General features: G+C 39.9%; 1 protein-coding gene across 1 annotated transcript in view; it reads left to right on the top strand.

Annotated features, from left to right (window-relative positions):
* Positions 1–13,149, top strand: part of LOC122792408 (kinesin-like protein KIF28P) — a 1,102,337-nt gene that overhangs the window by 280,611 nt on the left and 808,577 nt on the right. The window contains exon 7 of the mRNA XM_044060197.1: positions 9,900–10,011. Coding sequence (XP_043916132.1) covers positions 9,900–10,011 — 112 coding nt within the window. The remainder of the gene's footprint in view (positions 1–9,899; positions 10,012–13,149) is intronic.

A 13,149-nucleotide genomic window follows, 5' to 3' on the forward strand; every position in this document is an offset into this window, starting at 1 on the left:
TGAGTCTCCATGCTGTGCATCCACTAAAGTAGCAGATATGGGGGAGTCCACAGTGTCACCCTGGATAATGGGTGCAGGAACACCCAGGAAGGAGACAATGTGATGGTTTCCTGTGATTCTGAGTCAATCCGTGTGTCAGTATCATCTTCAGACCATGAGCAGCTGCTGACCCCAATCTGTTGTGCTGGCCTAGAATCTCTAGGTGCCACCACAGCAGCAGTCTGTTGTGTGAATACATAGTACATAAAATAACCGAATGACCATGCCTGCCGTGCAAGCCATGATGCCAGGTGGTATGTATGCATATGAGAAGAGGATGCATGCTGGCAATTATCAGTCACATAGTGTGCTAGCCTCCTCTCAGTATGCACACCCAATGCACATATGAAGTACATAGGCAGTGGCCCGTGTGTGCTCCCTGATCTTCATCTGGGCACAGTTGTTGTACCATATACTAACTTGGCTAGTCACCACATGAGGTATGTGCAGTCCAGTCTGAGAACTTATGTCCATATTTTCTTGTATGATACCTGTTCCATTATTATCTACAAGGAGGGATGCCAGCAATGATTCAGCATTTGTGAGGGCCTAAGTGGGAAGTGACCCCTCCCCAGTTGCAGCCATTTCTGCAACTATGTTGTGTGGCTTCTGAGTGGCCTACCTTAGCATTTTGTTTTCAAGCTTCCAACATTCTGCCATTACTCCAACCCATAGTTCTGACATTGTGGACCACGGTGTCCTACACATGGCCCCATAGAGGTTGATGGGCATCCTCTTTATCAAACAGGCATTACCCATGGGACCTGAGTGCCTGTAGCATCAGTTTATCCTTGACAGAGCTGAACTTTTCTAACCTCTGCCATTTACTTTCTTTAGAAGACATGTCTACACCTAGGAAGACAGTGGGCCATAACAGTAGGCAAGTAATTCACTGGTAGAGTAAGGTAGTACTGTCATACATATGTTGCCCTGGCTAATGAGAACAAGACAGGGTTGAATGGAGACAGGTAGATAACAGTGTCTCCATGATGGACAGAACATAACCAAGTGGTTTTGCAAGGTGTGTAGTGGTAGGAGTGGACCTGTACAAATACATGGCTGTGTTATCTAATATGCAAGAGTCCACTTAGAACTGTAACAACTGTGAGCTTCTCTGACAGCAAATGTGGGAGTTCACAGAAACATGTGGATGTCACAGGGGGCAGGGATATTGTGCCAGTGTAGCATGTGTGTTGTCTTTAGCAGTTATGTACCCATGACAGATAAGCATATAATATAAAGAGAAAGTGTGGGAAAGCTGTGCTTACGTTGATTGCAGCTGTCTGTAGCAGGCCAGGAAAGTCCAGATCACTAATGCAACCAGTATTGTTATTGTTGCTTAGTAGTAAGCATGGCACATGTGTACAAAATGGTGCAATACAGACTAGGGCAGACTGGATGGGGTGGTGGAGGTAGTCCTGTTGCAGTGAGCTCACTGGACTGCCATCCCTTGGATATAGTTGTAGGTCTAAAGATACATAACTACACACCCTATAGCTGCAGGTGTATATTGCAGGAAAGGTTAACTCTGAATCATCAAGGGGTAAACACTACTGGGTATCACTTCTAGGCTCTGTCCTGTGAAATTCCGGCTTCTTTGCTGTCAGGTAAAGCATTCAGCTGCTCAGATAAGTCTGCTTGTGCTGATTCCTTGCTGTACATTTTGGTATCAAACATGGTGGATTTCCTGTAAAAGCTGCTAATATATAGTATTTTTCATATGCTAATGAAGTAAGATTGCACTAGTGCCTGTGAATCACCATGTTTCACAGGAGTACATCAGCAACATTAGGCATACATATGTTCTGCCACTCATCACAGGCATATGCCAATGACTCCTGTCCATGAAGAAAGGCTGTGCATGTCTGCACAACATGCTATGTCATGCAGTAAGATGTGCTTAAAATCATTAAAATTCCTGTGTGTGGTGTGATTTTCGTACTGACATTTCATATTTATGTAGATTCATGGTGATGCCTGCCAATGTTACAGCTCCATGGGCAGTGCCTGCCTGGTGTGTTATGGGGTCCAAAATAATGCTATTTCTCCTATACAGCCAGTTCAGGGTGTGGCTTTTGGGACATTATGCAGCTCCATTACAAAGGTGTAAGCCTGGTAAGACCTGGCAAACCAGTTGACCAGGATGATTGGCATTTCCCATACCAATGCACACCTAATATGATGACTTGGTAAGCTACCACTCTGAAGATCTTTGGGTGTGGGAAGCAGAAGTGAGGCAGGGATGGTATTGGCAGAGTAATTATTTGTTCTTTCTAAGTGTGTGTCCTACTGCAATTAATGATCTTTTTTCTGTCTTTCAAACCTCTGTTTCTTATAATATTTTTTTGTCTAACAGATCCAAGTATATACCAGGTTGATTGTAATGGATGACTGTCTATATATTGCATTTGCAATTGTTGGCAGCTGTATTGCTATGCCACTGTACTGCTTTATGGAGCAGGTAACATATCAGTACCCCCTGGGGGGCTCTGAGTACCATTTCACATATCTACTTCATTAAACAAACTTGTAGTAATGTGGCTGTTTGTACTCCATTGTGCTTACATGTGGTAGTGTAGAGTGCTGTTGTAGCTGTGGGCTATCTGTCCTGCTTCTGGGTCATTGAACATTCACATGACAGTATAGCATCCATCTGGGGCTTTGGTTACCATCTCAAAATTCTGATTACTTGCAGGCATACAAAAGGCTCCAGTTTTACACTGTAATTTGTATTCTTAGTCACATCTCTGTGTGATATGTGATGGCTTACATATACGTTTTATCTTTCAGCATGGGCAGAGTGAGAGGAGAATGCTAGTGACTGCTGCAGGAGATAGCAGAGACTGACGGCACAATTGGGATAATGGCATCCTGTTTCCACATCTGTTCTAAGAATGGTGTACCAGCTGTTGGTCTTTCTCACTAATGGCACCCTTCCCTTTTTACTTCTCTTGTGTAGATCAGAATGGTCCATCTCAGCTGCATGCATGCCAACCACCACCCACTGCTACCTTGGCTGAGGCTGTGGCTGAGGTGGGTGACTGGAATGGGAATGCCACACTGGTGGGCTTCCATACCACCCATGTAGATAGCCCATCTCAATCACTTTTGCTGGAGACTGTAGTGGAGACAATGGATAATCAGGTGTTTGCAAACTGGGTTGCTATAGATCAACATCTCATGCAGCATGTATCAGACTCACTGCAGCAGTTGGCTGATCCATTCAGGCTATCAAATGTAGGTGTGACCCTTGCTACCAGACAACTGCTTCCAGGACCTCCATTACTGAGTCCTGTTAGGGTACCTCTAGGTTGGTTGGCAGTTGGCACACTACCTGTACTCCACCTTTCCCCAGTCATTTGTCTGCTCTCTATGTATATCCTATGTCTCCCCCACATTATGTATGAATATCTTCATTGATCTCTATGCATATCCTATGTCTCCCCACCTTGTGTTTGCACATTTATTTATTTATTTATTTCAGTTTGATTAGTGGCATGGCAGATGAGGATGGAATCAAAAGGCAGGAGTGAGCCCACAGGGAGAACGGAGCGGAAGAGCAAAGAAGGTGATATTCAGATTGGCAGTGAAGAAGGGAAAAAAACTCATAGGGAGGAGAGGCTGAAAAAATGAGAAATAGAATAAGATAAACTAATACCTTGAAAATATTCAATTAGCATTTAAACTGCAAACACAGAACATTCAATGTCTAATAGCAGTATCCAAATACAGATAAACAGTAATTAGGTCCTGCATAATCAGTCACCCACCTGCAGCTGTTATATGTATACTCTCTGTTTATATCCTATGTCTCCCCCACATTGTGTATGAACATCCCCACTTACTGTCTATGTATATCCTATGTCTCCCCACCTTGTGTTTGCACATCTCTGCTTACTCTCTATGTATATCTTATGTTTCCCCCATATTGTGTATGCATGTTTCTACCTGTTTGTCTGAGCTCCTCCATTTGTGCTTGTATTCATTCCCTTGTTGGCCATCCACCCCCTCTTCTCCCCAAACCTTCTCCCACTTTCATTTCATTTTTGCCCAATATACATAGAACAGAAGTGTGCTACCTTCCCCTATATCTGCTATACTTACTGTGTTCCTTCTATGAGTTCCTCTGATTGTTGTACTCTTTTTCCTATTTTCTTCTGCTCCTCTTTCCACCCCTTTTATGAAGCCAGCAACTTGTCCAGCTTGCTGGCTCATATCGACTGGTCTTTTATACGCTATGTATGTTTTCATTGAGGCATACAGCAGAAGTCAGTCACTGCCAGCACCTGCAGCTCTTATATGTATTCTCTTCATGTTGGCACAATGAGGCATGAGGCATCAGACTGCTACCGTCACCTTCCTAGTTATGTCGATCTGTTTTACATAAAGAATTTTCCCTTCATCTCATCTACCTCTTTAGCACAATTTTTTGCACACTCATAAAAAATATGTCTTTGTTTAGTTATTCATGACTGTTTTCCAGTTCCCAACAAGAGCTACCGATGCTAGTTTTGGCAGCTGTACCTATGTCTTGCTGGCACTGGCTCTCTATATCACGATAACTGAAGTTCTGTCATTACAACAATGGCATGAGCTCAGTGGAAACCACTGCTTCCCCCCCAGAATAGACACACCCATCCTACCTGCCTGTGCTGTCAAGTACCTGAGCTGCTAGTTGAACTTGGGACAACTGGGTGTAGTTAGGACTTTATCCCTCTATGCCACCTGTGCAGATTAGCTTTAAGGTAATTTTTATTTATTTATTTTTTTTACAAAAGTTAATTTATTTTTTGAAGTATTTTAGTAGTACAGTGAGGGGTGCATTAGGATTTGTTAATTTTACAGTTTCCTCGTGTTTTTTACTTACTTGCATATTAGTGTAAATACCTAGAATCAGGTAAATTTTGGTAGTGATGCAATTGTCTGATCGGCTAGTTGTGGTCCTTATTTATTAAATGCTCCACAGTAGATATGTACAAAAATCAACAAGAAGTTTAACAAGAAATTAATATAGTAATAATATTTACATACCTGGGTCCTTGTATTTTTTTTTCCTTGTGATTTTTTTTTCACTTTAATCTGAAGGAATTTTCCTTTTTAGGGAGTTAATTTAAGTAGGCAAATTTGCTTTTAGGATTGTTTTTGTGCATTTTCTATTGCTATATGCAAAGTCACTCTTTTCTTAGTTATAGGTTTAATTTAATCTAATTTATTGAGTGCCCTTGATTAATGATGTTGGTAAAACAGTGACATTTTTTTTATAAATTTTTGGTTGCACAATTAAAGTGGTGATTATCTACAGCATACATACTTTATCACTGTCACTTGTTGGGAATGTATGTGTTTATATATATATATATATATATATATATATATATATATATATATATATATATATATATCAATGTATATTGACTCCTCATAACAAAAACATTGAGCACAAAATACATCAAGAAATGTGTTTGAAATTCAAGTACCCAAACACATTTAAAAATGATATTGAAAAATCAAAAAAAAAAATCTTCAAAAACTATTGTTTTTGCAGACAGGAATGCCCCTTGCACCCCCCAACACCACCTGCAACTTATATGTACCAACTCCAATATCACACTACAGTGAAGAATGGGCAAATACCCAGTCCACACTGTACTTGGATCTCATACCTGTGAAGATCATCAGTTTGCAATCTTTTTATATTTAATCACTTTTGCCAGTTTTCTCAGCATTTGAATAAGTGAATGTTTGAACAGCTGAATATCACCCATATATAAGTGTAGCTACACAGAGGCAAAGGGGCAGTTACCCAGATGTAGTGTGTTAGGGAGCAGGATCACCCAATATGTTTTTTTTTTAATTTCCCTGTGTACATAAATGTGTCAGACAATAGAAAGTGAGGGTATTAGGACTGGCGCTAGATTATAGAAGTATGCTTTTTATTTTTGCTGTCATGTATAGTAGCTGAGAGTCTACGTTTAAGGCGTTAGGACTTACCACTCCTACTTTATGTAGGAGGAGCATCAGATCAGAGAAGGGACTTTTTTTGTGCAAGTAGTGCATGTCTAGAATTTGTCTTGAATGATCCATTGAGATTATTAGTGATTACAGAAGGTAGCTTCTAGCTGTTGCTAGGTGTTTTGATATCATTGTTATTATAACTTGTGCTTATTGATGGTTCAGTGCTGATTGATATAACTGTCTGGTTATGACCAGGCAGCCAGCCATTACCTCTGACATTTCCTACTTTCTTCACGTCTTTGCTGATGTCTTTATATATCCCTGTTGCTGTATTCCTTAAAAAAGGGATGTCCCGCCATGGGTAGCTCGTTCGACCAGTATAGATAAGCTTGAAAAAGATCTTGTTTGTACTGTACATCACATTTCTGCTCCCTGCACAGAATGTAGGACATAAATGACATACAGATGCAATTACCCAGAATGTCTTTTGTAGCGAGTTCAAATGCGATTGTGGCCAATTGGTTTGAACATCTTGTTGCTGTACTGAATATTTAGCAACATCAGAGAAGTGCCCCATTGGGGTTATATTTACTTTTTCTTTTTAGAATTTTCTTATACCACTCTTCCTCTACTTCCAAAACCTCTGCAGAAGATTCAGCTGTATTCCCCCAGAATCTTGCTAGTGACTCCCTTTTGGCCGAGGCAGCACTGGTTCCCCTCTTAATGCATCTTGCCAGGGGCAATCACCACACATTACTGCACCAGTTGGATTTCCTCACACAGAGGACAGATGGTCTCTCATCCATCCTCACTTGTCCTCTCTGCAGCTGACATTGTGGCTGATAGGATTTTGATCTTTTCAGGCACCTCTTTTCTGAGGATGTGTCCAGGGTTTTACAGTAGGCAAGTAAACCCTCAACCAGAAAATCTTATATGTCCAAGTGGGAAAGATTTTTGGTCTGGTGCCATGCTCGTAACCAGGACCCTTTCTAACTGGTGGATCCCTGTGGTCCCCTCTTATTTGTGTGAGTTGCTCCAGTCTGGCTTGGCCTATTTTTCTGTGAAGGCACATTTGTCAGCCATTTCTGCTTGTCTGCCCTTGACTCCTCCTTTGACTTCTCATTGTAAGGTCAAGAAATTTCTTAAAGGTTTAAAGGTGTCCTGCATATTAGGCCTCTAAGAAAACCTATTCCTCCTCCTTAGGAACTTAATTTTGTTTTGGAAAAATTGATTCAGGCTCCTTCTAAGCCTGCAGATTCTACTTCTTTGTGACACTGTACCTGGAAGAATCTTTTGTTGCTGGCTGTTACTTCTGCTCGGAGGGTTTCTGAGGTTCAGGCCCTTATGGCCATTCCTCCTTTAATGGTTTTTCATAGGGACAGGGTATCCATTCATATTACTCCTTTTATGCCCAAGGTGGTAAATGATTTGTCCTTCAATCAGTCAGTACATCTGCCTTCCTTTTTCCCCTTCTCCTCAGTCTGCTATTGAGAGGGTCCTGCATACCCTGGATTTCCACAGACAGCTCAGGTACTATTTGGATAAAACTTGGACTGTTTATAAGTGTGATCAGCTTTTTGTTTCCTTTTATCATGGGTCTTTGGGTTTGGCTGTTCCTAAGCAAGCCATCTCCTCCTGGATATCTAAGGCAATGTCTTTTTGTTATGCTTTTCATGGCAAGTCTCTGTCTGCTTCTGTAAGAGCTCATTCTACTAGGGCTGCTGCCTGTTCTGGTACTTTCTTCAAGGGGTTAGACACCAATTCCATCCTTGAAGCAGCCATTTGGTGTTCAGTGCATACCTTTACTAAGCATTAGAAGTTGGATATGGTTTTCTAGGGCCAGAGCAGGTTTTGCTGAAACCATTTTATGTGGGTTTGTTGAGGGCTCTTCTCAGCCTTCCACCTCCCATTCTGTTTCTTGAGCTTTTTTTACTCTCCCTTCTTTAAGGAATACTGCAAGGGTGATATAGAAGGACATATTACAGTTGTGTAAAGTCTTACCATAACCGTAGATGTCCTTCTCTTCACTGTTGCAGTATTTGCTCCCCCCAACCCCCTCTTGTTTATTCTGCATTTTTTCCTTAAAAATGTGAATAAACTCCTTTGTTCTATGATGATTGTTCTCTTCTCGGGCAATTCAGTGGTGGATAGTTGCATCTGTACATCCCTTTTATCCCCTGTGTTCTGTGTAGGGAGCATAAATGTGATGTACAGCACAAACAAGATCTTTTTTAAGCTTATCTATACTGGCAAAGAGATGGACTGCCTGGGGTGGGACAATCCTTCTTTAAGGAATACTGCAACAGTGAAAAGAAGTACATCTACTGTTATGGTAAGACATTACACAACTGTACTTTCTTTGGCAGTGTATAACCAAGTGTCAGTCGATGCTATTAATTTTATAATGGGTTGCATCTTGCATGAACCTGTAATGTAAACACACATTTTTCTTTGGTAGGGCACATACTTTATATTAAAATCTTGCATTATCACATAGGCCAACACTGGTAGAGTTGATGAAATACAATGAAACATGGAGTGTCTCTGCTGTAGCAAGACACTGGTTCCATTTAAGCTAAGACTGCAAATCTTAACAAGTGCAGGAGGAGGGACCTTTTTTTTATTCTCACATACAGCATGAGAACATAGCTGTAGGACATGTAAGGCCTGGTGGTCTTCATTGCACTTTCAATGAAGACCTGAGGAAGCAGAGAGAGGGTGGCGATCTAGCCAGGAATACAAGAGTTAGTGGAAGAAGGTGGGAAGATGGGCTGCCGCTGGGTACTACAAGAGCCAGGTAGGGTTCTGCATGACAGCTTATTGAATAGTGGTATACAGAAGGTCAAAATACTAAATGCAAAATCTGGAAATGTCAAAATGTTGAAACTTTACAATTTTGAACTCAAAGTACCTACTAACAGCTTAAATGCAGTACATACATACATGCACTGTGCCAAGACACAGCCAGTTAGCAAATAATATTACTTCCCAGTTATTAAAATCATTATTATTATTATTATTGTTATTGAAATTAGCATTAACATGGTTCTGGGGGGGGGCAAGTTCAATTCTGTACATGTAGGGGAGTAGGTAATCTGATTTAAATGTTTTAAAAGTTTAGCATTTTGACACTTTACCATTGTACATTTACTGTTATGACTTTCAGTAAGTTGATATGGACCCATATACACACACAAACACATATATATATATATATATATATATATATATACATGCACACACACACACACATTTGTGTGTGTGTGTGTGTGTGTGTGTGTGTGTGTGTGTGTGTGTGTGTGTATATATATATATATATATATATATATATATATATATATATATATATATATATGTACACACACACACACACACACACACACACACACACACACACACACACACACACACACACACAAACAGACAGTATTATTCATTATCTTTAAATGTGTGTGTGGGGTGGCTGAGAAGAAAATAAGAAAAATATGAACCTATGAACCTATAAGAGATGGAGAGTAGTACAGACATGATGACACTACTCCCTGATCCCATGTAGAGAAAAATATGAAAAAGAGGGTTGAGGATAATTATCAAACACATACACAAACATAAACAAATATAAAAGCCACACTTCCCCCTTCCTCTGTTTGTAGCTTTAAACATGACATGGAAATTGAATCAGCAGTAATAAAGGGTAAACAGTAAAGAATAAGAAATGACAATGCTTTATAGTAGCAAAATGGTAATTATGAGCTAGAGAAATATGCATGTAACATTGTTTAGAGCAAGTTCACCTTCCCTGGTCCAGTTATCCAAGTCATTGTATTTTATTTTATGGAAGAAAAAAGAAGTGTGACTGATTCAGAGCTGGATTCTGACGCCTGACAACTGTGTTTTCATTGCAGTGCACTGGCAGAAGCTGCTACAGGCAAGAAAGTACTGCACATTCCTTATAGAGACTCAGTCCTCACCAAGCTCTTACAGTCAGCCCTGGGAGGAAACAGCAGGACCGTCATGGTAAGCAATTAACAGCGATATTCATACTGCTCAGCTCTCCAGATTTTTGTAGAATGTTTACATTTTTCCTAGTATGTTTGGCCTGCTCCTCATAAAATTTGTGGGTTTCTGCTAAATCATCTAGGGTTGAAACCACTAAATAATGACAGACATGAGTTTCATACTTCATAGCCTTCAGAAAATGCAAGCTAATGCAAAACCTGTTATTATATCAACTTTCTAAATTTGTAAGAACAGTATTTAAAATCTGTCCATGATTTTGGGCCTTTGTACCCCATAACTCTCAACCTCTTAGAGCAAGAAATCTGGGCAAAGCCATAAATAAAAGTGGGACAAAGGCTCCAAAATAGGGACAGTTTTTAAATATTGCTCTTACAAACTTAGAAAGTTGATAGAATAACAGGTTTTGCATTAGCTTGGGTTTTCTGATGGGGTATGAAGTCTGAAACTCAAATGTCTGTCATTATTTTATAACATCAATCTTTAATGATTTGCCAATAATTTGCCAAAAAAAACACAATTTTATGAAAATCAAACGAAAAGATTTGGCAAAAATCTGGACAGTCTGGGAAAATCTGTATAGTTGAGAGGTTATTTTTGGCTTTGGTGATGTTCATCAGAAGTGTCAGAACAGCAGTCTGGCTTACGAAAAGAAGCATGGCTATTTTGGCAGAGAAGGCAGGTGTTTCACTATCGCCTGATTAGGGCTGCCACCTTTTCAGAAAATCAAAGTAGGATGTTCTTATGGAAATGTGTAATTGTGCAGGAAAACCGTAGCCACAACTGGGTCAAATGATTGGACTTCACTTTCCTGTCAAAATAGAAGCTCACTTTTACATAATTTGACTTTTTCTGATGTTTTATATCACATTAAGGTGTTTCAGATACAAAATAATTGTTTTATGCAACCATTAGAGGAAACTTAGAAAAATATTTTTTGTCCTAAAATCCTAGGACATTTATAATTTTTCATGCTTTTTCACAGGATGCAACTTCCCAAGTTGGGACTGTCCTGTGCAAAGAGGGACAGGTGACAATCCTACTCCTGATTAGACTTACGTTTTTCAGCTATAACACTTACAGTAGTTAAGAGCTACTATATCAACAAGAAGTGAGAGAGCGTGCATCTGTTTGTGTGTGTGTGTGTGTGTGTGTGTGTGTGTGTGTGTGTGTGTGTGTGTGTGTGTGTGTGTGTGTGTGTACTTGCACTTGTGTGTCAATGTATCAGTACACATGCACACCACATGCAGACCACAAAAGTACCTCACCAAGAGGATTACTGGTCTCAAACATATGTTCTATGCAGCCCGACTGAAAAAATTCTGGCTGTACTCAGTGGCATATTGTTTACTCAGAGGTGATCTCTGCCTGACGTACAAAGCCATGTCCAGCTCAGAAGTGATGGACATGCTCCACCTAAAGAAATCCAAGTCACTGCGAGCCACAAACTCTAGTGAGTTAAACCTCATCACAATAATAAATAGAACATGCTGGAGGGATAGATTAGTGTCACAGAGACTCCCCATGCTTTGGAACAAAATTCTAAACTACATTAGGCAGAGCCCCTCACTAACACTCTTCAGGAGAAACCTTGACGAGTGGATGGGTAACAGAAAATACACCCCTGGGATCACTTCATTGACTCTGCTTGACAGAGGATCAGTTAATTAATCAATGGGGTGGCGAAAGCCGACACACTCTGACTAGGCTTATAAATGCCCTCGGGCAGATAGCCTAGTACCTACCTATGAACCTATGTGTTTGCGTGAGTGTATTAGTGCCCATCTGTGTCTGCATACATGCATGTGAGTGTTTTAACTAGTTGCTTCCTGTAGCCCACAGTATAGGATTTGATTTGTTCCACCTCCATTTTCTTAGTATGTGAGTTTAATCAAGTGACTTAGCTGAACATTGCTCCTGGCTCACCACTGAAAGGGGACATTTGTATCTAGTGCGCTTACCTACCTAACAAGTATTTTTTGAAATGTAGACTGAAAAGAGATAGTGAAAGTATATGTATGTCCAGTTATTTCATGACAGAACTGCAAAGCCCCTTTAAAAAAACATTTAACCAACATAGGGCACAGGATCCTCTTTCACAGGACAGTGGTCAATGACGGATGCTCCACAGAAGACAATGACAGAACTAAAAATTTCTAATGAAGGGAAACTAAAATGCCTTTGACAGTGGAAGAATGAAATACTGAAACCAAGTGGCTGAAAGCTCATTTTGCCAAATTACAATTAGAGGAAAACGTTATACTTGTAAAAAGTACCTTAGAAAGAGATTTTGTGGTGGGGAGAAGCCCTGTACATTCCCCTTACATACTAACATTATGGCCATGCAGTCATGAAGAAATGGCCACATATAATGAATCACTGGTAGCACATACATAGGAACCATACTGGCAGTAATTTACGATAGGTAAAACAGGTCACCAATGTGTTAATCAATTTGGTGAATGTCTTCACATACTTAAAACAGGTCACCAATGTGTTAATGAATTTGGTGAACGTCTTCACATACTTCTACATCCCTGTTACAGAGCTATGTGTAAATATACCAGTCAGCTAAATGGTATTTTAAACAAATGCTCAGTTGTCTATCTGAATTTTTAACCACTCAAGTTTCATCTTTTGCGATTCAAATGTAACTACTTTACATGTATGTATGTGCGTGTATGTATGTATGTATGTATGTATAAATAAATAAATATATATATATATATATATATATATATATATATATATATATATATATATATATATATATATATATATATATATATATATATATATATATATATACATGGTCAACTTTTCAGAAAGTCGACTTTCATATGGCCGAGACCATATGATCGACTTTTGAAAAGTTGACCATGTAAAATAAACACAAAACACACAACAAACACTTACCTTTCAACTGTTAGCAGGGTAGCAAGCCCCCCATGCACCCTGTGTGGGGGGCTCCACCCCCACACCCCCGTAACCTAAATATACCAACTCCGAGATCGCACTACAGTGGGGAAGAAGGAAATTTTCCCATTCTGCAGTGTACAGAGATAACAGTTCCCCATGGTCGGCTCCAAAGCACATGGAAGCTCCAAAGGCAGTGGTGTTTCCATATTCATAAAGGAT

This window comes from Protopterus annectens, chromosome 1.part2 (assembly GCF_019279795.1).
Source record: "Protopterus annectens isolate FY-2018-M chromosome 1.part2, PAN1.0, whole genome shotgun sequence".
Lineage (NCBI taxonomy): Eukaryota > Metazoa > Chordata > Ceratodontiformes > Protopteridae > Protopterus > Protopterus annectens.